Genomic DNA, 24,319 nt, shown 5'->3' with positions numbered 1-24,319 from the left:
GTTTTACTCATGCTACACAATGTCAACAGTGTTGATGTACTTAACTACCTATCTGCAGTACAAGTTTGAATAAACACTGATGGATGAGAAGTGAGCACGGTTTTACGCAGCTTTTAAAAACATTCCGGCAAAATCACAGTGGGGGGGGGGGACACCAGAAATGAGGTTCACACAGTGTACCCATTTGGGGAATTGAACCCGATTCTTTGGCAAGATGAGTCAATGCTTTAATTACACGGCTAATAAACACTGAAAAAGAAGAGTAGAAGACTTAACATAAAACAATTATACAGAATTTGGATCTATCACTTAGTGAGTGAGTATGGTTTTATGCCACCTTAAGCATTATTCCAGCAATCTCACGGCGGGGGACACCAGAAATGGGCTTCACACATTGTACCCTGTGGGGAACCAAACCCGGGTCTTTAGCGTGACAATGGATTACCTTAACCACTAGGCTAAACAATCACTGAACCTGACCAGTCAATCTATCAAATCATTCCTTGGGACAGGCAAGAAGCTGAGGGGGACCTGTTCTGACAAGGAGTCCCCACTGGTGATTAAACAGTTGAAATGTTTTTTATGTTAAATTGTTTCATATGTTAAAATGTTTTCTGGGCAGATTTACTATCCATGTACATTATCTACAAATTTCATAATATTGATCTCATTATTATTATTCTAATTCTTATTTCTCGATACTGACTGACTGACTGAGTTTGGTTTTACGCCGCTTTTAGCAATATTCCAGCAACATCATGGCGGGGGACACCAGAAATGGGCTTCACACATTGTGCCCATGTGGGTATTTCTCGATAAATATGGTGGTAAAAATGATCCCCTTATTTATCACATCTATCACAATCGCTTGTTGTCTCAGAATTAATTATGCTGATCAAATGTTCATACATAAATTGTCCATCTAGAAGGGGCTACCCAGCAATCAAGCAAAAACTATGAAGACATTTTAAACACACAGTGAGTCTGGTTCCCCTGAAACTATTTACCGTTCCCCTTTCAAATAACGTACCGTTATAGTTGATATAAAAACAATACCTTTTGTTCTCTTATGATATTTGGTTCTCATCAAAATATACAATCTCCCTGAAACCACTGACCCTTCCAATTCATACAACATACTCGTAAACTTCAAACAATGAACTTTCTTTCCCATACAAAACCACATTTAATCCCCTAAACAAATTGAAAACAAACACTGCAAACTTAAAAAACATAATATTCACCAATCCGTAGGGCTGCGCAATATAACCGGTTTACCGGTTCAGACACGGAAACGATACGTATTGCGATACGCTGATCGAAAACCGGTATTTTGACATGCATTCGAAAAACTTCGTAACACTCGGAAATCTTCGGATATTTCCGTTTTTTAAATTGTTCCTTTCCTTGTTTCATTTGTGCCAAACATTATTTACATTTATATTTTGCCATGATTAAAAGTTTTCTTAAAGCCTGATTTTGTTGTGTTTTTGCTTTACAAATCAAGCATTAACTCGATTATAAGTATTTTTTTTGTTAAAAATACTTCTTGCAATATATTGCAATACATATCGCAATACATGATTTCGCATCGCAATTTATCGCAATACGAAAATTCCCTGCAATACCCACCCCTACCAATACACACCAAGTCATCATTTGTACCCTAATGCCCCTCAAACAACCATTAACTTCCCTCACAACCCCGATACTCCCATGGGCATCAATCTAACTACCCCCCTCAATCATTAATGTCCCTGCCCCCACACTCCATTGCCACCCCTGGTCATCACATATGCTACAAGTAATCTCCTAACAATCATGATCAGCGTCACCAAGGTGACCACACCAATATGTGATATAACAGCCATATCCATTGTCCGTGGATCATAATTGGCTTGGATGTTCAATTTGTGACAGTCAAATAGCCAGCTAGCATATGCATTACAGATTTAAACATGCATAATATCACCCCAAATAGATTTCCAATAGTCACGATTTCAAGTAAATATCACTGTGCGGTCATTAGGACTTCTGCTGGGAAGGTCGAAGATCTATATATAATGACCACTGTGGTGACAAGATATAGGCAGCAGAAGATCTTGACAAGTGTCACATGATCTTGATGGATATCCTCTCAGCATTAATCAGACTGTTGTATAAAAAGTCTTCAAGATCACATATGAGTTAATAGGATTAAATTCTGTCATACTGAAGATTGATGACTGGTGAAATATAATTATAGTTTTAAAGATTCATTCCTGTATCATTCCAATTATATATCCCGTTTTTATTACAAAGCGGACGATAGCCCGATGTACACGAGACAGTAATTTGTTGCGAGGCGGCCATTACCCTGTCACTGTGAATAGTGACAAATAGTACTTCAACAACTTGTTTTAGAAGTTGGGACGTACAATATTGAACAAACATTACGGATAACAACTTCTTTATTTAGTGAGTGCGACGTCATTCCTGACTGACTTCGGTACAAGAATCTGTATAGAAATGTCGCAGTCACGAAATAGCTTTATAACAAGTGCTTCAACAAGGCAGCAGCAACACTTTGGAACAAGCTTCCACCAAGTCTGAGAGAGGCTGCAACAATCAACACCTTCAGAAAAGGACTCAAAGCACATCTCTTTGACATTGCCTATGTTCAATGATGTGTTTATCTTGTGAAGCGCCTTAGAGTGATCTAGTGATCAAATAGGGCACTATAGAAATGTGCCATATTATTATTATTATTATTTACGCAGCACTCTGCAATATTCCAGCTTTATGGCGGCGGTCTGTAAATAATCGAGTCTGGACCAGACAATCCAGTGATCCAGTCACAATATAAAGAAGTTGTCATCCATAAAGTTTGTTCAGTGTATTACTTCAATGTATTACTTCAATGTATTACTTCAATGTATTACTTCAATGTATTACTTAGGACGGCTTATTATTCAATCTGTATATGTAAACACATACTCCATCTCAACCCAGTATCGCTGAAACCTGCCAATGTGACATCATATTATAACTTATTCTATCCTACCCTCAACAATAAATCAGGGGATATACAGCCCTCAAATAAAAGGCCTCGATGGCATGCACTCAATTTTCCCAGAGGCCTCCACCTAAGGGTCCTTAAGGTCTCAACAAGCTCTATGATTCAACCCCAAGGCCTCTGTTCAAGGACATATATTACATCCAATTAGAGACTCTTGGGCCTCTACCCAGGGAACTCCACTCAAGGAACTCCTTGGACTCAAGTTAATATCCTTTTGGGCCTAAATCTGAAGAGCCTTAACTCAAGGGCCTCCTGAGTCTCTACACGGAGGTTTCAACTGATCAGCCTCTACTCAAGGGCCTCCATTCAGGGGCATCTGTTGAAGGCCCACCTAAACCTCTTGGCTCTAACTTTCGATTCAATGGCCTCTGAGCTTTCTGAGTCCTCCACTCAGTGTCCGCCAAGGTTTCTATAATGGGGCCTCTACTGAGGGGCCCTCAATTCGGGTGCCTCAACTAAGGGCCCTCTACCCAGGAGTCTCCTGGGCATCTATTTAGGGGCTTCTTTCCCGTCCAAAGGGGACCAGCTTCTTCTCATGCAAGATGTACAGTAACACAAATGGGGAGTAGTACAGTGACACGTAGTTGGCAACGTAGAGAAAAGCTGAAAGATGTATGGTGAGGGGAGGTGAAATTGGGTTTAACATCGTGCTTGAGAATATTTCGCTCCTATGACAACGTGCATGCGTGTGTATGTGTATGTGCGGCTGCGTGTACTAGCCCAGACTTAAGCTGGTTTTATAGTGCTAGCCCACTGAGATACCATGCCGCAATGTAGCATGAATACCCCACTCAGACACATTATACTGACTCCGAGCCGACCAGTCCTTGTTGTACCCATTAATGCCGAGTGCCAGGCAGGGACCAACAAGTACCATATTTTAACGTCTTTTGGTATGACGCGGTCAGGGATCGAACCCACGACCTTCCGCTCTCCAGGCGGACGCTCTAACCACTACACGGAGGCGGTCGAAAGATATATGGTGAGATCCCTGGTGAAGTCTACAGTGAAATGAATGGATAAGGTGAGAAGTCAGCATAATATGTGGTGACATTCAGCAATAGTTCCCCTACCTACCTTCAAACGCTGGTGCATGCAAAACTTGCAGACTTGGTGCTTGATGGAGGTGCGATCTATAGCAACAGGACTTGGTATGAAAGCCTTCTTGGGCTGAAATGTTCAGGAGTTCATATTTTATAACAATATAATCTTTTCCTTCTCCATAAATGAATAAACATAAATAATTCAGCTATAGCAATATATCCTTTATCTTACAGTATTTGTAATAATACAATTAGGGTCTCTCTTGATTTCAGCTGAAGTCTATATTGATGGTATACCTTGATCTCTATGCTTATAGTCGGCTGTGACTCCTCCAGTTCCACAGGAATGCTGTCTCTATTGGACACAAAACAGAAGTCTGGCATAACCAGGGCTGACCTTGACCTGACATCCACAAGGTCAACCGATTTCTTCCTACGACTGGCTGTAAAAAATGTGAACATTCTTAGTCATACTTAGTCATCAAAATCATCAACACTAATCACAAGTGAAAAGGAGAATTAAAGTTGTGAAAGAAAAAAAGTTCAGTATCATTACAAATATTCAAACATTCCAAGAGTAATTGATTCAATCTAAATCCTCTTTCCTACCTGGTCTCATATCTTGATTGGTTTTCTCTGCCTCCTCAGCAAAGCCTTCTGAGATTTCGGCAACTACCTGAAAACAAAAGGATTTCATGTTAGGTCCACAAACTTTAAACATACTGACAAGACCATTAAACAATGATCAGCACTCCATGTTGCCTATGCCTATTATTATCAATGTTCAGTGTGTGGTGTATGTTGCAGGGATTTACCTTGAGTCCTGTATTTGAGGGTCCCTGGGACTCATGCTTTTAATTTTCAGGGGGTCCTGGACAACAAAATGGAGGTCCCAGACACTTAAATATTATTACTAATACATTTACTGTATTTTGTATCATGATCATCACATTGTTACAGTAATGAAATTGCAAATGATACCATAACTCAGCTAGTAGCAAACTCAAGGATAACTTACTGTTACTTGATTGGAATTTTTACAAAAATATTTGGACATTTTCTGCGTCCCTGTGGATGCGCTAATAAATTTTGTTGCGTCCATTGTCAATTTTTATGAGTATAGGAAGCAGAAATTCGCGTCCTGTAAATCCCTGATGTTGAAAAACTGTTTGATTCAGGTTCTAACAAATTGAGGTTACGGCCTTGATGATCATAAGCCTATGTTAAAATATCGTGATACAATCACCAGGTTGAGATCATATAAGACTTCGAAATGTTTTGCATTTATAGAAGTACACGTGTGAAAACTAATATGGAATCTTTCTTAATCAGCTCAGCAGATCAATAAAACTAAACACATTAGCCAACAATAGTTACTCCAGACTGATTATTCATACAGATACAAAATCAAAATACGAAATCAGTATCACCACATTGAAATGTGTAGCATAAATCCCTCCCTCTCTATTATCAGCCAATCAGAAAACAGTTGTCACAGGTGAGCGTGGTTTACTCTATTTTTCAGGTTTAAGGAATAGAAAACAGAAAAAGATTTGCTTAAAAAATGCCATGAATTTTTTACAATTCTTTTATTCTCACATATTGGGACCTTCACCCCGAGACCAGCATCTAAGGGGCAGCACATGGTCGATGAATGAATGAGTAGGAGTTTAAATTGTTTCAACAATAGTCCGGTCACAGGTGGACAGGGACAACAACAATGAGCTGCCTACCCTTGTTGGGAATAGCAGCTAAACAGATTGGTTCAACGCATCATTTACACTATCAATTATATGATAACATTGCAACCTTTTAGTATTCAATATGCTGTTTATTCAATATCATCAAATGACAGATTGATCAACTGCTCAGAGTAGGTGTTACTGTTATTGACCAAACAGTGGGTTCTATCAACACAAGGACCACATTAATGGAGCCAATGATTGTTCAGTGATGTTGATGTCAAGTAAGTGAGTGAGTGAGTGAGTGAGTGAGTGAGTGAGTGAGTGAGTGAGTGAGTGAGTGAGTGAGTGAGTGAGTGAGTGAGTGAGTGAGTGAGTGAGTGAGTGAGTGAGTGAGGAGGAGGAGTGAGTGAGTGAGTGAGTGAGTGAGTGAGTGAGTGAGTGAGTGAGTGAGTGAGTGAGTGAGTGAGTGAGTGAGTGAGTGAGTGAGTGAGTGAGTGAGTGAGTGAGTGAGTGAGTGAGTGAGTGAGTGAGTGAGTGAGTGAGTGAGTGAGTGAGTGAGTGAGTGAGTGAGTGAGTGAGTGAGTGAGTGAGTGAGTGAGTGAGTGAGTCTTTTATCTTCCAGCAATATCATGGCTGGGGACACCAGAATTGGGCTTCCCATGTAAGAAATAGAACCCATGCCTTTGATGTGACAAGAAAATGCCTTAATCAATAGCCTATTCAAAATGAATGACAAAAACAATGGAAAGACAGAAGTGACCTTTGTCCCACATCGCAAACTCTCCTGTATCTAGGACTACGAAAGAGCAACTTACACATGATGGCAAATAAACAGGAATAACTTAGCTCTGGCACTATGCGGCACCAAAAGAGTAATTGACAACACATGTAGACAATAGCACGTACAATCACTGCCAAACATTTTAGCCCAAAAAATATCAGGAAATCATATCACAATACACTCCAATATACTGCAGTCCAATTTTTTGGCCAAAATAACAATACAGAACTGTAAGTCATCTCTTGTGTCACTAAAAATAGTAGACAGTCATTTTATTCTTTAAAAAACATATTATTTAAAATATCAATCTAATAAACAACAAGAATTGTCACTAAGGTGACATAATCCCCCGCCGCAAATTATCAAATCAAACTTATATAGTAATGAAAGTTTAAGATGAAGTTCAATGTCAACAAAAACATGACCAGTCAACCTCTCTTGATATCTTGCTCTTTAGTTGTTCAAACACACAAATATTTTCAAGACTGACTTGGACCTTGACATGACTGACTGACTGAGTTTGGTTTTACGCCGCTTTTAGCAATATTCCAGCAACATCACGGCGGGGGACACCAGAAATGGGCTTCACACATTGTGCCCATGTGGGGATTCGAACCCGGGTCTTCGGCGTGAAGAGCCAACGCTTTAACCATTAAGCTACCCCACCGCCCCTGGACCTTGACATGAATGTCATAGTGTATGAAATATGCACAAATAGTACTAAAGAAATTGCTTATTGAAAAACATTCAAGGGAAGTCTTGAAAGTCTATGAAGAAAATCCAGTGAACCGTTTTTGAAATATCTTCCTGACAATTCAGGTTAACATGCTGAAATCTTCAAAGTGTCGTCGTGACCCTGAAAATTAAGTGAAGGTCACCAAAATTGGCCTTCCCTAGATGAAGCTTGGTGTCAAATATGAAGAAAATCCACTGAATATTTTTTGCGATATCTTGATGACTATCTTAACATGCAATTTAACATGCTGAAATGTTCAAAGTGTCTCTGTGACCTTGAAAATAAAGTGAAGGTCACCAAAATCGACTGGGCCATGCGCATTTCCTGGATGAAGCTTGGTGTCAAATATGAAAAACGTTCTGTGAATGGTTCTTGAGGTATCTCGCTGACAAGCATAACATGCAGGTAAATATGCTGAAATCTTCAAAATGTCTCTGTGACCTTGAAAATTAAGTGAAGGTCACCAAAATTGACTGGGCCCTGCGCCTTCCCTAGATAAAGCTTGGTGTTGAATATGAAGAAAATCCAGTGAACGGTTCTTGAGATAACTTAACAAGAGGGTTAACATACTGCAATCTTCAAAGTGTCGCCATGACCTTGAAAATTATGTGAAGGTCACCAAAATTGACTGGGCCCTGTACCTTCCCTAGATAACGCTTGGTGTTGAATATGAAGAAAATCCAGTGAACGGTTCTTGAGATAGCTTAACAAGAGGGTTAACATACTGAAATCTTCAAAGGGTCGCCATGACTTTGAAAACTATGTGAAGGTCACCACAATCGACTGGCCCCTGGCCCTTCCCTAGACAAAGCTTGGTATAGAATATGAAGAAAATCCAGTGAACAGTGCTTGAGATAGCTTAACATGCAGGTAAAACATTAAAGTCCCCTTGTCACCTTGAAATGAAGGTCAAGGTCACCAAACCTGACTTGGACGTTTCTTATACTGTGATGAACCTAGGTACCAAATATGAAAAGAATCTAGTCAACTGTTCTTAAGATATTCCAATTCGTACGTACGGACGGACAGACGGAGCCTAATACTATATCCCCCGCTTCGCACTAAACGCGCGGCAGGGGATAAAAATATATTAAATCATAAAGGACCTGAGAACAATTATTAAATTCCTAGAACAAAGGCAATTGTGACATGCCCAGTCATTCAGTCAGACTCCTTGTTGATATATTGTTGGGTTTTAGAGATGGATTATACAAACAGGACAGGCAGCCAAACAACATCTGTCACATCCTTCCTGACAGACGTGCATGCTGTTGGCACTTACAGGCGGTGTGACAAACTTCGGAGACAACAGAGGCTGCATTACGTTGGTAACATAGTCGACAATCTTCCTCATCTCCATCACGATGTGATCACAGCAAGGCTGAAACACGGACATAGCAACAGATTAAACAGATTAGTGGCCCGAAAAAATTAGATGAAATTTCTGAGAAAGGCAGTTACAGGTTACTAAATGGAATTAAGTATTTGTCGGAATTTGATTGGATAGTGAGGTAAAAATGGCGGAACAACAAATGATGGCCAACACTGTCTTTGGGTATGGTGATCGTGATTTGGGTTTAACATCTCACTCAGCCATATTGAGGTGAGGTGAGGTGAAATTGGGTTTTACATCGTGCTTGAGAATATTTCGCTCATATGACGACGTGCATGCGAGTGTATGCGTATGTGCGGCTGCTTGTACTAGCCCAGACTTAAGCTGGTTTTATAGTGCTAGCCCACTGAGATACCATGCCGCAGTGAAGCATGAATACCCCAATCAGACACATTATACTGACTCCGAGCCGACCAGTCCTTGTTGTACCCATTAATGCCGAGCACCAAGCAGGGACCAACAAGTACCATATTTTAACGTCTTTTGGTATGACGCGGTCGGGGATCGAACCCGTGACCTTCCGCTCTCCGGGCGGACACTCTAACTACTACACCACGGAGGCGGTTTCAGCCATATTGAAGTCACATGATAATGAAGGTAGCCTGTGAATTATCAAGTCTGGATCCAACACACCAGGTTAAATAGTTGGTTGGTTGTTTAACACTGCACTTAGCAATATTCCAGCTATAAGGTGGCAATCAAGTGTCGTCCAGACAATCCAGTGATCAACAGCATGAGCATCGATCTATTAAATTGGGATCAGATGACATGTGTCAACCAAGTCAGCAAGCCTGAACCTGATCTTGTTAGTCATCTCTTAGGACAAGCATGAGTTGCTGAAGATCAGTTCTAACCCAGATCTTCACGGGTATCAAACAAACCAGGGATTGATATAATGAACATAGATCAATTCACAAAACAAGCATAGGTTGCAAAGTACCAACATGACCCAGACCTTCCAAGTGGGTCAGATACCATGGATACCGTCATACGATGACGAGGTATGAATAACTGCATGAATGAACAGATGCTGTAGTCTGCACTATATCTGTGCCCTATCATTGTGGAATAATAAATATTAATAAATAACTCTTTCCCGAGAAGGTCACTCAATAAACAGTTTGTTTGGTTGGTCATTAGTATGGGAGTGAGTAGGTGGAACAGTTATGTGTAATGTATGTTGTCAATGCTTTGTTGTTTAATGCATGTTATTATATGACAGCAGTGTGCATATCATGAAATCTGGACCAGAAAATCAGGTGATTGACATCATGAGCGAAGAATGAGTGAGTGAGTTGGGTCTACGCTCATTTTAGCAATATTCCAGCAACATCACGACGGGGAACACCAGAAATGGGCTTCACACATTGTACCCATGTAGGGAATCGAACCCGGGCCTTCAGCGTGACGAGCGAACGCTTTAACCACTAGGCTACCTCACCGCCCCCAATAGCAAAGATACAATCATGTAAAGTCTTCAACTTACAGAGGTTCAGTCTCCGATCTCACAAATTATATATTTTCAGAGATTAAGCAAGTCTGACCATCCAATCCCATTTGTCACCTTTTGCAAAATAAATTCTAACCCAGATCTTCACAGGCGATGTAACTTGGAGAAACGATCACCACTGAGATTAAAGAAATCGAGTCCAAATCATGAAACTAGTGGTTGAATATATAAGGGTAAATTGAAATGCTGAACAATATCAGCCCAGTCGGTCAGATACCATAGGAAGGACACTCGCTTCATAAACTCGCTTCGCATAATTCATATGTAATGAGACCTCGTGTAGTATTCTCTATATACTGAACATCATTGAAAATGCACCACTTATAAAAGTTCAGATTATTAAAAGCATGTGTAAGGAATTGATATTTTTTGAGTGGATAATAACAGATGGACGACTGACAAAAACAACAACACAGAAAAGACGCTCATTCATTGAAATGTTCCAGTCAGAAAGGATCAAACACACGTGGGGTCAAATCGAAAAGTCAATATCGTGGGTGACCGCCATTTGCATTGATACATGCAGTTCAACGTCTCCTCATTGAGTCAATAAGCGTCCGAATAGAGTTCTTGAGGATGGCATTCTACTTCTGCAGTAGTGCAGCCTCAAGTTCCCGGATGTTTCGCATCTGTTGTTGCCTCGAAAGACTTTGACCAATTTTGTCCCACAAGTGCTCCATGAGGGATACATCTGGCGACTGTGCTGGCCAATGAATAACCTGGATGGTCTTGTTGTCTTGTTGTGTGTGCCCATGCGTTGTCCTGTTGAAAAGCATGGACATCTTGGTGGTGACTGAAGACAGATACGATGTGATTCTGAAGAATCTGCTCACGGTAATAAAGAGCATTAACTTTCCCTTGACAGACATGAAGGCAGTCCTGTGATTGTAATTTATTCCATCCCAGACAATGACACTCCCACAACCCAAAGGTCTGTCTGAACCACACACTCATCAGCATAACGTTCACCACGTCTACGCCAAACACGTGATCGGCCGTCAGCATTATGTAGATGAAGATGTGACTCGTCAGTGAGTACAACACCATGCCATTGTAACCATTACTGAAAATGCCTGCTAGCCCATTGTATACGCTTATTACGGTGTCTGTCAGTCAGAATTGGTCCAACGTAAGGACGTCGAGCATGGAGCCCTGTAGCGTGTAGTAGGCGTCGCAAGGAGTCAGCGCTGATGACCCCTAAGTCAACCTTGAACTAGAGCAGCAGTCCTGGCAGTCGGCAGTGTTCAATCACTGATATGGACAAGGTCAATATGGCGATCCTGATGGAGCATCATAACACGTTGTTGCCAAGGTCATTGAAGGTCACGGGTGCTGCCTGTCTACTGATGTCGTCTATGAAGCCTAACGATGGTGGAGTGGCCAAGTCCAAGTTGTCGAGCAATATCCCTGCTGCTGGTACCAACCTGAATCATGCCTAGTGCACGTTCTCTTTCGTGAGGTGTTAACCTCGGCATCTCTGTCCTCGTTTCACAATCGTTAGTGAAGCAATGAGAATCGGTTCTCATAAGCCCGCTTTTAATGTCACAGTCAGTATGATTTCAGAATGAAATTCGTGCTTTTTTCATGGCGTGGCTGCATGTTGATGCATTTTGGAATAAAGAGTCATACTGTGGACAGGAATTTGTTTCTAAAGCATTTTTTCAACTGGACATGCCCTTCGACTTCATGTTAGTTATATTCATTGATCATTGTCATGCTGAAATCCATCTTTATGAAAATATGGACAATTTTAGACTGGTGCGGTAGAGTTATCTACAAACGTTTTTGGGCGGTGGGGTAGCCTAGTGGTTAAAGCATTGGCTCGTCACGCCGAAGACCCGGGTTCGAATCCCCACATGGGTACAATGAGTGAAGCCCATTTCTGGTGTCCCCCGCCGTGATATTGCTGGAATATTGCTGAAAGCGTCGTAAAACCAAATTCAGTCAGTCAGTCAGTCTTACTAGCTATGAGTAGTGTTGGGAATTGGTTAAAATCTCATAATTGATGATTGGTTCATTACAACCGATCAATCATCGAAAATAGTTGGTTAGCGTCATTTATCAAATTTTCCAGGTTATGTTTGTTAATGCACAAAAAATAGAGAGAAAAACATGTAGTTCTTTCGATTTTTTTGCAAATTGAACAAAATGCATATGCAAATTTTACATCTTTAAAGGATTTTAGGAACATAAATTTCCTGGAGTCTTTAAGATAAATTCGATCATGATTTGGAACAGGCTGGTAGTGCTTATGAAATGTAAATTTAATGACACAGACAAAACCAACCTTGTGATAAATATTGTTAAAGCAAACAAGTGTTCCAAAATTGTTTGTGTTCGATTATGAGTGAACATAATCGATTGCTTGATAGTTTAGTCATTGCGACCAATCTTCGATTATTTCAATTAATCGGACCACGAGTAAGAGCTTTTCGTGGCAAACAGCTTACAGGGTCATAACTAAGTCAGATGATGCATCATTTTCAAGCAATCAGGACTGTTTTGTTGTTTAACGCCCCACTCAGCAACAATCATGAAATCATGAACACCAATGACATCAATGGGATATGATGACACGTGTCAACTAAGTCAGTGAGTCTGACACCCTGATCCTGTTAGCTATGCCTTATGTCAAGCATGGGTTGCTGAAGATCAGTTCGAACGCAGATCTTTACTGGTTTAATCAGAACTGTAAATTTATGTACTACTACGCCACATTGTTAATTTCTGAAACATACCACTACTTTTTGCAGTTCATCACTACTCTATCTCATAAAAAAGACATTGTAATAAATTTGATGTACATCAGAAGAAAAATAGATCCCAAAATCGATTTATTACAAACACCTGATCTGTCTGTAACTCAGTATGGCAAACTGTAGCCAATCAAGTTACTGAACACACATACAGAAAGTACTGCCACAGAAAACCAGACCCAACATAGATGCTAATTCCCTTTTATACAGAACACAGCACCAGACAGATTAACATACATGGTCCACTGTATCAGTGTATGTATCAGCATATATTCATGGGCTGTTGTGAGAGTCTTGTTTCTTACACAAATGTTGGTGAGAAACCTATGTGAGATAACTGGTATCAGTGTATGCGTGAGATCGAATTCCAGGTTCGTGATTGGCTAATCCATAGTGATGACCTCTGGTCAGATTATGTCAGACTACTTTCCTGACGGTAATATATTTATGAATTGGTTGTGCTTTGGGTGAACTCCCTTACATCAGTGTAGCAAGTACATGGATTAGAGAGTTGAGTAATGTTCTTAGGTCTAATCTCATTATAATGATCATCTTGGCAATGATAATTCACAGGATGACAGAAACATTTGTGACGATGGTTACATTAGGTATGAGTTGTGAGCAGTGAGCAGTAAGCAGGATGATGTCACAAATAGCCGTTTTGTTATGTATTACTGCGCCACTGTGATCATCATGAGGACACACAAAATATATGTGTCACAGGTTCAATTGTTCATACAATGTATAGCATTAAGGCCACCAGACTGAATGATGAAATATTTGTATAATTCCCAATTTCATTTCAGGAATTATTCTTTTAAGACATGTAATAATGTTTGAAGTTTCTATTGTATTTCAGATGTTATATAATGTCGAGGACGACATTTTCCTGAGGAGGGGAAGGTGTCACAGGTTCAATTGTTCATACAATGTATAGCACAGCATCTCTGGCACATTTCACAATTTTTGTCCCTAACAGCTTGCCATACAGATGAGCTGGCTGCCGGCAGGTACATCCTGGGCTCTGGCACATGCTGCTCCTGCAGTCTGTGCACTCGGGAGATATAAAAGCTGCATGTGCCATGTGCCCGGCACACACCATGCTGGCAGTGGCAGCCCTCTATGTAATTTCCCTAATTAAAGGTACGCAAGTTTGTTTGAATTGTTCATATTAAAACAATTTCTCATAGTTAAGTCAGGTGTAACCCTGTATTCAAATAATTATATTTAATAATGGTCTAGTAACCATTAACTTTCATAATTATTTATATCTAATAATTATGTAAAATGTCACAATAGTTTTACTTGTCGTATTGATTTATAAAGACATACCATGCTGGCAGTGGCAGCCCTCTATGTAATTTCCCTAATTACAGGTTTATGGCACGGTTGTGTTTGACAAACCCCAAATGGCAAATGGCATAATAAAGAGATTGAACACCAGCCCAGTGGTCGTGTTATAAAACCCTGCGACATATGTCAATTCGATGATAAATTGGAGCAATGTTTAGGTACCAACATTTTTTTTACTGCACTCGTACATGTCAGATATTATTTATCTTACAGATCTTTATGGCGGAAGGTTTCCAAACAATTCGTAAGTTAAATGGTATTTGACATGCACTTGCCGTGTAGTAATCTCTATGCATTAAACTGCCACCACATATGAAGGTGTAATCGATAAGGACTAAGAAAAAATACCTCTGAGGAGTCCAAAGGGTAGAGAGTTTCCATGGCTTGTGTGAAATAGGTTTTCACCAACCGGTACACCTGGTGGGTCTGGAAAATAAACATTCATCAGAAATACCAGGGTAATTGTTGTCATTTAGATCAATTTGTTCATATTTTTAGAATACTGAACATCAACAGAATAACTGATTAATATCGTTTAATGCTGTTTACAAAACCAAACCTAAACAGATGAACTCACCAAACACTTAGCTGAAAGGTGTTAATAACACTATGTTTTTTACTGCATAGGGAAGCACTTGAATCATCAACAAAGTGAGTTTGTCATGAACCTCGAAACACAGGTTTTATTTGTCAACTTTGTAGTTTTATCCTGCAGCAGCCAGTAAATACTGACTTCAGAGTCGGAGTGATCATTGTTTCACAGATTTCGTCATAAGCGCAATATCTTAACACTGACATACTTTAGACAGTTACTTAACCCACAAATGCAAAGAAATAAGATGTGATTCATTTTTGTGTTTTTTCCATCTTTAGACCTTATTCGGTGATGCATGATGATTCATACCATGGTGACAGATTTCGAAATGCCAGTGTGCAATACTCAGCTGCACCGACCAAGAGTTACACGTGACCGACCGTTAAATCTTCATGACATAGCCCCAAACCAAAACAATATCATCGATTATCCAATTTTAGTTTACCTCAGGATCTGCGACAACAAGGCTACAGTTTCCTTCACCCCTATATTTCCATTCGGCATTTTCGTGCATGGAGCGCGCCATCTTGGATTTCTGTTTTGAGTCTCCACAATTGAAGAGTTCCACCAGCTGGGCCGATATGAGCTATCTTTATTCTGGTAAGGCTCATGGATAGACTGAACATGTACAAACACATGCAATGAATTTAATTATTAGCATCAAAGGCAAGCATCTAATTAAATGAGTGTTGAAAGAGACAAATTTTGTGTATGGTTTTGCAAGAAGCGTGGAATTTCATGAACGCATTAAAAAAAATAAAATTATCATTTACATTATCTGAGGCAAAGTTTTGTGACCTTTTGTTTATATTCATGAAATGTCTAGTTATTTTTTTGTCCTTACTAAATAAGTGCAAAGTCCTGTGTATGAACATATTGTGCGTATTGACGTCAGGTCTGGACCTGTGGTCGACGGCATGAACCCGCCACCTAGATGTTAGATCAAGTCGTCATGGTTACTGTTGCATCCTCATATTTTACTTTCCCCTTCATCACTAGTAGCACGTGTACCCGATTTAGACCCTTTAGCAGGGCCGTAGTTAACTTTTCTTAACAGGGAGGAGCTGGGGCACTATCCACATTAGAAGAGTGTTATATCAATACTTCCATGTGAATTAGCGGTTGCGTTCAGCAGCACTTTTTTGCCGAAGGAGGCGACTGACGAGATGGTGTGGCCACTGACTTGGTTGCTCATGGTGTCAATCACTGGCATCATCATCATCATCATCATCATCATCATCATTCAGTAATAGGAACGCAAGTCCATTATACACTCATATTGCAGCAGCAGTAATAGTAGTAGTAGTAGTATGGTAGTAGTAGCAGAAGTAGCAGTAGTAGTTGTAGTTGTAGTAGTAGTAGTAGTAGTAGCAGCAGAAGTAGCAGTAGTAGTATAGTAGTAGTAGTATAGTAGTAGTTTAGTAGTAGTAGCAGTAGTAGTAGTATAGTAGTAGTAGTATACTAATAGTAGTAGTAGTAGTATACTAGTAGTGTGGTATAGTAGTAGTAGTAGTGATAGTAGTAGTGAGTAGTATACTATGGTAGTGAGTGGTAGTAGTATGGTAGTGGTAGTAGTAGTATGTAGTGGTATACTTATAGTGAGTAGTAGTGTAGTAGTGGTAGTGGTATAGTAGTGGTAGTGGTATGGTAGTGGTAGTGAGTGAGTATGTGGTAGTATGGTGGTAGTGGTATAATTATAAGTATAAGTATGGTAGTGGTAGTAGCAGAGTAGCAGTAGTGGTATAGTAGTGCTGGTATGGTGGTATATAGTAGTAGTGGTAGTGGTATAAGTATGGTAGTGTAGTAGTGGCAGAGTGGCAGTAGTGGTATGGTGGTGGTGGTGGTATGGTGGTGTGGTGGCAGAGTGGCAGTGGTGGTATAGTGGTAGTGGTATGGTATGGTGGTAGTGGTAGTATGGTAGTGGTATAGTAGTGGTATGGTGGTGGTGGTAGTGGTAATTATGGTAGTGTGTGGTGGTGGTATGCTACTGGTGGTGGTGGTAGTGGTGTAGTGAGTGGTAGTGGTATGGTAGTGGTATGGTAGTGGTGGTAGTGGTAGTAGTGGTAGTAGTAGTGGTGGTGGTAGTAGTGAGTGGTATGGTAGTGAGTAGTAGTGGCAGTATGGTGGTAGTGGTATATGATGGTAGTGGTATGGTAGTGTGAGTATGGTAGTGAGTATGGTAGTGGTGAGTATATAGTGAAAGTGAGTGGTATGGTAGCAGTGGTAGTATAGAATGAGTGAGTGAGTGAGGTGTAGTGGTAGTAGTGATAGTGAGTAGTAGTGTGGTATAGTGGTAGTGATGAGTGTGAGTGAGTAGTGTATAGTGAGTAGTATGTAGTGAGTATAGTGGTGAGTGGTAGTAGTAGTAGTGGTAGTGTGTATAGTGGTATAGTGGTGTAGTGGTATTATAGTAGTAGTAGTAGTATGATGAGTAGTAGTAGTGAGTAGTGGTATAGTGGTAATAGTATAGTAGTAGTAGTATGAGTAGTAGTGAGTAGTATAGTGAGTGAGTATAGTAGTAGTGGTATTAGTGAGTAGTGGTAGTATGTGAGTATAGTAGTAGTAGTAGTGAGTAGTATAGTAGTGGTATGGTAGTAGTGGTATAGTAGCAGTGGTAGTATAGTGGTAGTATAGTGGTAGTGAGTGGTGATATATGAGTAGTGGTATAGTAGTAGTAGTAGTAGTAGTATGGTAATAGTAGTGAGTAGTGAGTATGGTAGTAGCAGAGTAGTGTGTATGGTAGTATGTATAGTAGTGAGGTATGAGTAGTAGTGGTATACTAGTAGTAGTAGTGAGTAATTATAGTAGTAGTAGTAATAGTAGTAGTAGCAGTAGTAATTATAGTAGTAGTGGTATGTAGTAGTATGGTAGTGGTAGTAGTGAGTAGTGAGTAGTGAGTATGGTAGTGAGTAGTGGTATGGTAGTGATAGTGAGTAGTAGTGGTATGAGTAGTAGTGTGAGTAGTGGTGGTATAGTGGTAGTATGAGTAGCAGTGGTGGTATAGTAGTGAGTATGTAGTAGTAGTGTGATATGGTAATTAGTGGTGTGAGTAGCAGTGAGTGATTATGTAGTAGTGGTATGGTATAGTAGTAGTAGCAGTGAGGTAGTGGTATAGTAGTAGTGAGTAGTAGTAGTAGTAGTGGTATGGTAGTGGTATACTAGTGGTAGTAGTAGTATGTGGTATTGTAGTGGTACACTAGTGGTAGTAGTGTAGTGGTATAGTAGTAATGGTATAGTAGTGGTAGTGAGTAGTGGTAGTATATGGTAGTGGTATGTGAGTGAATTATGGTAGTAGTAGTAGGTGAGTAGTGGTAGTAGTAGTAATATAGTAGTAGTAGTAGTATAGTAGTAGTAGTATAGTAGTAGTAGTATAGTAGTAGTGGTAGTATGGTAGTGAGTGTGAGTAGTATGTAGTAGTAGTATTAGTAGTAGTAGTGTAGAGTAGTAGTATAGTAGTAGTGAGTGGTAGTATGGTAGTGGTATGGTAGTGGTAGTAGTGTAGTGAGTAGTAGTGTAGTAGTGATTAGTAGTGGCAGTGGTGTAGTATAGTAGTAGTAGTATGGTGGTAGTAAGTATAGTAGTGAGTATAGTAGTAGTAGTATAGTAGTGTAGTGGTAGTAGTAGTAGTAGTAGTAATTATAGTAGTATAGTAGTAATTATAGTAGTAGTAGTAGCAGTAGTAGTTATAGTAGTAGTGATGAGTATGGTAGTAGTAGTATACTAGTGAGTAGTAGTAGTAGTAGTAGTAGTGGTAGTGGTATAGTAGTAGTAGTAGTATAGTAGTAGTAGTAGTAGTATAGTAGTAGTAGTATAGTAGTAGTATAGTAGTGATAGTATAGTAGTAGTAGTGAGTAGTAGTAGTAGGTAGTAGTAGTAGTAGTAGTGAGTAGTAGTAGTAGTAGTAGTAGTAGTAGTATAGTAGTAGTGAATTATGGTAGTAGTAGTAGTAGTAGTAGTAGTAGTAGTATAGTAGTAGTAGTGGTAGTGGTAGTAGTGAGTAGTGTAGTGGTAGTAGTAGTAGTAGTGTAGTGAGTAGTAGTAGTAGTAGTATAGTGAGTAGTAGTAGTAGTAGTATAGTAGTGGTAGTGTAGTGTAGGTAGTGAAGTAGTAGTAGAGTAGTAGTAGTGAGTAGTATGAGTAGTAGGTAGTAGTAGTGGTATGGTAGTGTGTAGTAGTAGTATGTGGTATAGTAGTGGTAGTAGTGAGTATAGTAGTGAGTAGTAGTAGTAGTAATTAGTAGTAGTAGTATGTAGTAGTATGAGTAGTAGTAGTAATGTGGTAGTAGTAGTAGTAGTAGTAGTAATTAATTGTAGTAGTGGTAGTGGTAGTATAGTAGTGGTAGTAGTATTAGTAGTGGTAGTAGTAAGTAGTAGTAGTAGTATAGTAGTAGTAGTATAGTGTAGTAGTATAGTGAGTAGTAGTAGTATAGTAGTAGTAGTAGTAGTAGTAGTAGTAGTAGTGAGTAGTATGTAGTAGTAGTAGTATAGTGAGTGAGTAGTAGTAGTAGTGAGTAGTAGTGATAGTAGTATGAAGTAGAGTAGTAGTAGTAGTAGTGGTAGTGGTAGTGAGTAGTATAGTGTAGTAGTGGTATGGTAGCAGTAATAGTAGTAGTAGTAGTAGTAGTAGTAGTAGTAGTAGTAGTAGTAGTATTAGTAGTAGTAGTAGTATAGTAGTAGTAGTATAGTAGTAGTAGTATAGTAGTAGTAGTAGTAGTAGTAGTAGTAGTAGTATACTAGTAGTAGTAGTAGTAGTATAGTAGTAGTAGTAGTAGTAGTAGCCATAATTGTTATTGTTATATACTCATGCTAATAATGGTTGTCACCCCACCCCCAGCCTATTAATAAAATTGAAGGGGGTGACAACCATTATTGACATGAATATATCATGCTTGTATTATCTTATTAGATTATTGTTGTTATACTAACCACGCATAACCACGCCATCACAGGAGATACCATTCGTTACTTCTATTTTCAGTATCATTGCCTTCACCACCATAACATCACCATCGTCATCGCAACTTCGACCACTGCCGTGCCGTCATTCCTATCGTTTCACTGTTTATTGTTTCTAGTATCTTTCTTCTTTTAGCTGATGTACCGACATTAATAATAATCATAATCATAAGAGCCAAAAAGCTAACCCTCGAAGTACCCACAGGTCTGTCTGGAAGAGGAACAAAACAAACGCTTTAATCACTAAGCTACCCCCCTGTCCCTATAACCGGTGTGTGAGTGAGTGAGAAAGTGAGTGAGCGAGTGAGTGAGTTTAGTTTTACGCCGCAGTCAGCAATATTCCAGCTATATGGCGGCGGTCTGGACCAGACACTCTAGTGGTCTGGACCAGACACGGNTCTGCGTAATTAGGGAAGAGGAACAAGGAACAAACTAAAGTATGCGCCCACGTTACACAGCATCGATCGCGAGTGTGGATCTCGACGTATTACATGACAGATATTAAACTAGTTATCCCATTATACTGTACAGGCATACCTCAAGGAACTTCCTATATCAGTTGGTCCCCGAGCACCCGGCAGTGAGCGTGGTGAATCACGTGGTTCGTAAACGGAACAACATTCAACAACACGGAATAAAACATACTTGTCATTTCAGTTTAATTATATATATCTCGCTATTATTTCTATTCTGGTCGAAGTTAATTCCGCTTGAGCACACGACAAAAACATCCAGCCGGTAACTGGATTAAAACACTACAAAACAACTATTCTTATATATAGTTTATATTGTTTGTATTGCATATTAACTAGAAATATATATGTTTGTTTTGGTTCGTTAAGAATATATACATTCAATAAATATCGGGTTTCAAAGGATCTTAAATATATTTTTTCATATAAGATTCAAGCTATCTAATGTCTGTCATGCATGTGACGTCACACGGAAGTAGAAAATGAATTACGACACAATATCAGGAAGACTTACACAACGGTTACAGGTGACAGACATCAACATGACACCCCGTCATCGAGGAATCTGGACAGTGGTGGTGTCAAGCATATTTCATGGATAGTTTGGGAGCCTTCTTTTGTTTTCCTCCTTGACAGTTCCTCGCTTTCAGCGTTCACTCTTAATATCAACACTTTATGCCACATAGTTAATTATCGTTCACTCTTTATACCAATTCCTTATACCACACAATTAATCATCGTTCACTCTTTATACAATTTAAATATACCACTTAACTGATTAACTCTCATTCTTTATACCAAATCTTTATGTCACTTAATTGATTACCTTTCACTCGTTATATCAACTCTTTATACGACTGAAACTGATTCGCTTTCACTCTTCATACCAACTCTTTATACCGCTTAACTGATTCGCTTTCAACTCCTCATACCAACTCTTTATACGACTTAACTGATTCGCTTTCGCTCGTTATATCAACTCTTTATACGACTTAACTGATTATCGTTCTCGCTTTATACCAACTCTTTATATCCCACCGAATTGTTAAAGCCTCTCAATTCTTTAATATGACAATAATTAATATGTCATGATACAACAGATTCCTTGCAGTAATATGAAAGAATCGGGATGGACCTTAATCTGTTTATTGGCATATGTCGTAATTGTGCCTTAATCGAAACACTGTCTACCAAAAATATTTGAAATATTGTGAGTAAGATACTTAAGTTGCAAGTACAAGTTGAAAGGCAAAGGGTGAAGGATTACATGTGCCCCTCTGTGACGCAGCGTGTAGGCAAGTTTGGAGTACACTGTACACTGCACAGCTTGTTACACTGAAGTTTGACAATGGGCGACTATACATGACTGCCGCAATGTCACACCACTTTGACAGCCACGTGTTAAACATGCAAACAGCTAATCATTTGGACTAGGTATTGCTGAACACGAAATGTCCTTCTCAAACGAACGAGGGTGAATTGCTATCCATGTGTCGAGGTGTTTTAATTTTTTTTAAATGATATCAATTGTAAACATCTAGGCGTTACATTAAGTTATGAAAGTTAACGGACTAAAGGCATGTATGAGTTGTTGTTGTTGTTTTTTTCTACAAAATATCAAAATTCTTCGGGTATTAAGAAATATCGGTTGTGTTGACGGAAACTGATTATCATAATGCTCTGCAAAGCCTACTGTACTACCCATCAAAAGTTTAGACTCACTAGTGTAAATGTAGCCACTTAATTCAGTCACCTGTTCTAAACTTGATTTTGCAAATATTCCATTCAGTTCGAAGGTACTGTTTACACATGAACTAATGTATTGTAAAACAAATTCGTAAAGTTGAAAAGATTATTGTCATGAGTTCAGTAAATGATGAAAATCAGTGAAAATTGGCGTATTCTTAACAAAACTTTACACAAAAACGCAGCTGTTCACATGAACGATATTTGCACATGCTTTTGAGTATTTTGATGCATGATCCTCGTGCAATTCATCTGCATAAAGTTTGCAGTGGGTTCCCCCCAAGTTAGTGGAGAAATTCATCAAGTAACCATAATATATAGATAACATATAGTGAGTGCTTCAGGTGAGTCTAAACTTTTGATGGGTAGTATATATCATCGTGTAGTTGGCATTATATTTGTCAAATTTGATGTATCGAACTTTCTCATATCTAGACACGGTTTAACAATGAGTGAGTATAGATTTACACCTTTTTTATACCATATTCAAGGAACATCACGACTTGGGACACATAAATAGACATTCTACAATGTATCTATGTGATGCATGGAAACCGGTCTTTGGCGTGACGAACATACGTTAACCGCTAGACGCCTCGACCCTTCTTTCTTTAGACGTACGTGACTGACTGACTGACATTGATTTAGAAGGAGAGTGGCATGTAGATATTCTTATATGACTGTGTAATAAATGTCATATATTCGGAGTAAAAAGTTATATTATGCGTGCCTGTGGCGATGATGTTAATAATAACCCCACAAGGATAATACTTTATCTTATAATACCATGTTAGAAGTAAACAATGTTTTAATGTCGCTGAATGGACCAACTTTAGAAATTGGGCATGAATATAGTGTTGTGGGTATGTTTCCATTTATCAAATGAGCAAATTTATTTACACTCATGTTTAGTTTAAACATATACTCATGCCAATAATGGTTGTCACCCCCTTCAATTATTTTTATTGGAGAGGGTGTGGGGGTTAAGGGTGGGGAGGGGTGACAACCATTATTGGCATGAGTATATTTTATTCACAATGTGAAAAGGATCGGGGACAAGTTCTTATAACTTATATAACCCCTCTCCAAAGATATTTACAATAACTAATTACATCACAAGCAATTATTAGAAACAGAGACAGAGAAAGATTGACAGTTCAGGGAAAATGTTTTATTTATAAAAAGGTGCATAGAAAGAAGACTACTGGAATCGTTTAGATTTGCATATATACTGATGTACATTTTTTGATAATAATACTCTCATGTATGTATGTGTAATCACCCAAACATCTTTAGAAAAAAACCTGCAAACGACAGTCAATATTGAGATTACTTCCTGCTTGCTGACCTTATTTGCATATTTATCGGATCATGATAATGAGATTATTGTGTTGGTTTAACAAACTGATAACATAATCCATAATATGATAGCTGTTACAGTCCAAACTGTATAACCCGTGAAGGTCCGGGTTAGAATGAACCTTCAGTAACCCATGCTTGTCGTAAGGCGACTAACGGGATCGGGTGGTCAGGCTCGCTGACTTGGTTGACACATGTCATCGGTTCCCAATTGCGCAGATCGATGCTCATGCTGTTGATCACTGGATTGTCTGGTCCCGACTCGATTATTTATAGACCGCCGACATATAGCTGGAATATTGCTGAGTGCGACGTAAAAGTATACTCACTCCCCAAACTGTATAACGCGTGTACTGTTTCGCACATACATGTCTGTCGCAGTGCATGTGTAACGACCGTTCTCCGGATTAGGGACAATAATAGTCGATGTTGCTTAATGGCAAAATTGTAATATGCAAACACCAAAGAGTCCCAATAGCCTCTAAGGACAGGCCATGTTCCAATAATACCTGACACATTAGTATACAACATCCAAAGCAGGTCTACAAGACTCCCTTGCTTTCTTCAGACTAAGAATACATATATTCTAAAGGCTTCCTTCTGTTGTGTATTGACAGATAATTTAACTAAAAAATATCCCAGAGAATACATCTTATAAAAAATCACGACCCACGATCCACGTGATTGTGTAAAGATGCTACAAAACAAGGGTGATCAAAACACCTGGCCAAGCGACTCTCATCTGGTCATCATGAGTGCCACTGAACATCTCAATGGTGGATATTAGGCGCTTTATAAGTTATTATTATTGTATATATAGTTAGCATGTCATGACATGAATATCAGCTAATTTAATTACAATGGTCGTATGAATTA

At 39.2% G+C, this 24,319-nt stretch overlaps 1 protein-coding gene across 2 annotated transcripts in view; it reads right to left on the bottom strand.

Annotated features, from left to right (window-relative positions):
• The window catches only part of LOC124264447 (inositol-pentakisphosphate 2-kinase-like), a 91,018-nt gene extending 75,525 nt beyond the window's left edge, over window positions 1-15,493 (bottom strand). Inside the window, exons 1-6 of one of the 2 annotated variants that reach the window (XM_046699190.1) lie at window positions 15,356-15,493; window positions 14,664-14,741; window positions 8,586-8,684; window positions 4,711-4,777; window positions 4,399-4,544; window positions 4,136-4,228 (exon numbers count right to left, since the gene is read on the bottom strand). In XM_046699190.1, coding sequence (XP_046555146.1) covers window positions 4,136-4,228; window positions 4,399-4,544; window positions 4,711-4,777; window positions 8,586-8,684; window positions 14,664-14,741; window positions 15,356-15,436 — 564 coding nt within the window. In that variant the 5' untranslated portion in view covers window positions 15,437-15,493. The remainder of the gene's footprint in view (window positions 1-4,135; window positions 4,229-4,398; window positions 4,545-4,710; window positions 4,778-8,585; window positions 8,685-14,663; window positions 14,742-15,355) is intronic. The other variant, XM_046699189.1, reaches the window with a different exon arrangement.
• Between the last annotated feature and the right edge of the window lie 8,826 nt (window positions 15,494-24,319).

Source organism: Haliotis rubra, unplaced genomic scaffold (assembly GCF_003918875.1).
Source record: "Haliotis rubra isolate DU_JTF1 unplaced genomic scaffold, ASM391887v1 Scf924, whole genome shotgun sequence".
In the NCBI taxonomy this organism is placed as follows: Eukaryota; Metazoa; Mollusca; class Gastropoda; order Lepetellida; family Haliotidae; genus Haliotis; species Haliotis rubra.
The sequence above is the reverse complement of the archived record's forward strand: the minus strand, read 5'-3'. Positions and strand labels throughout refer to the sequence as shown.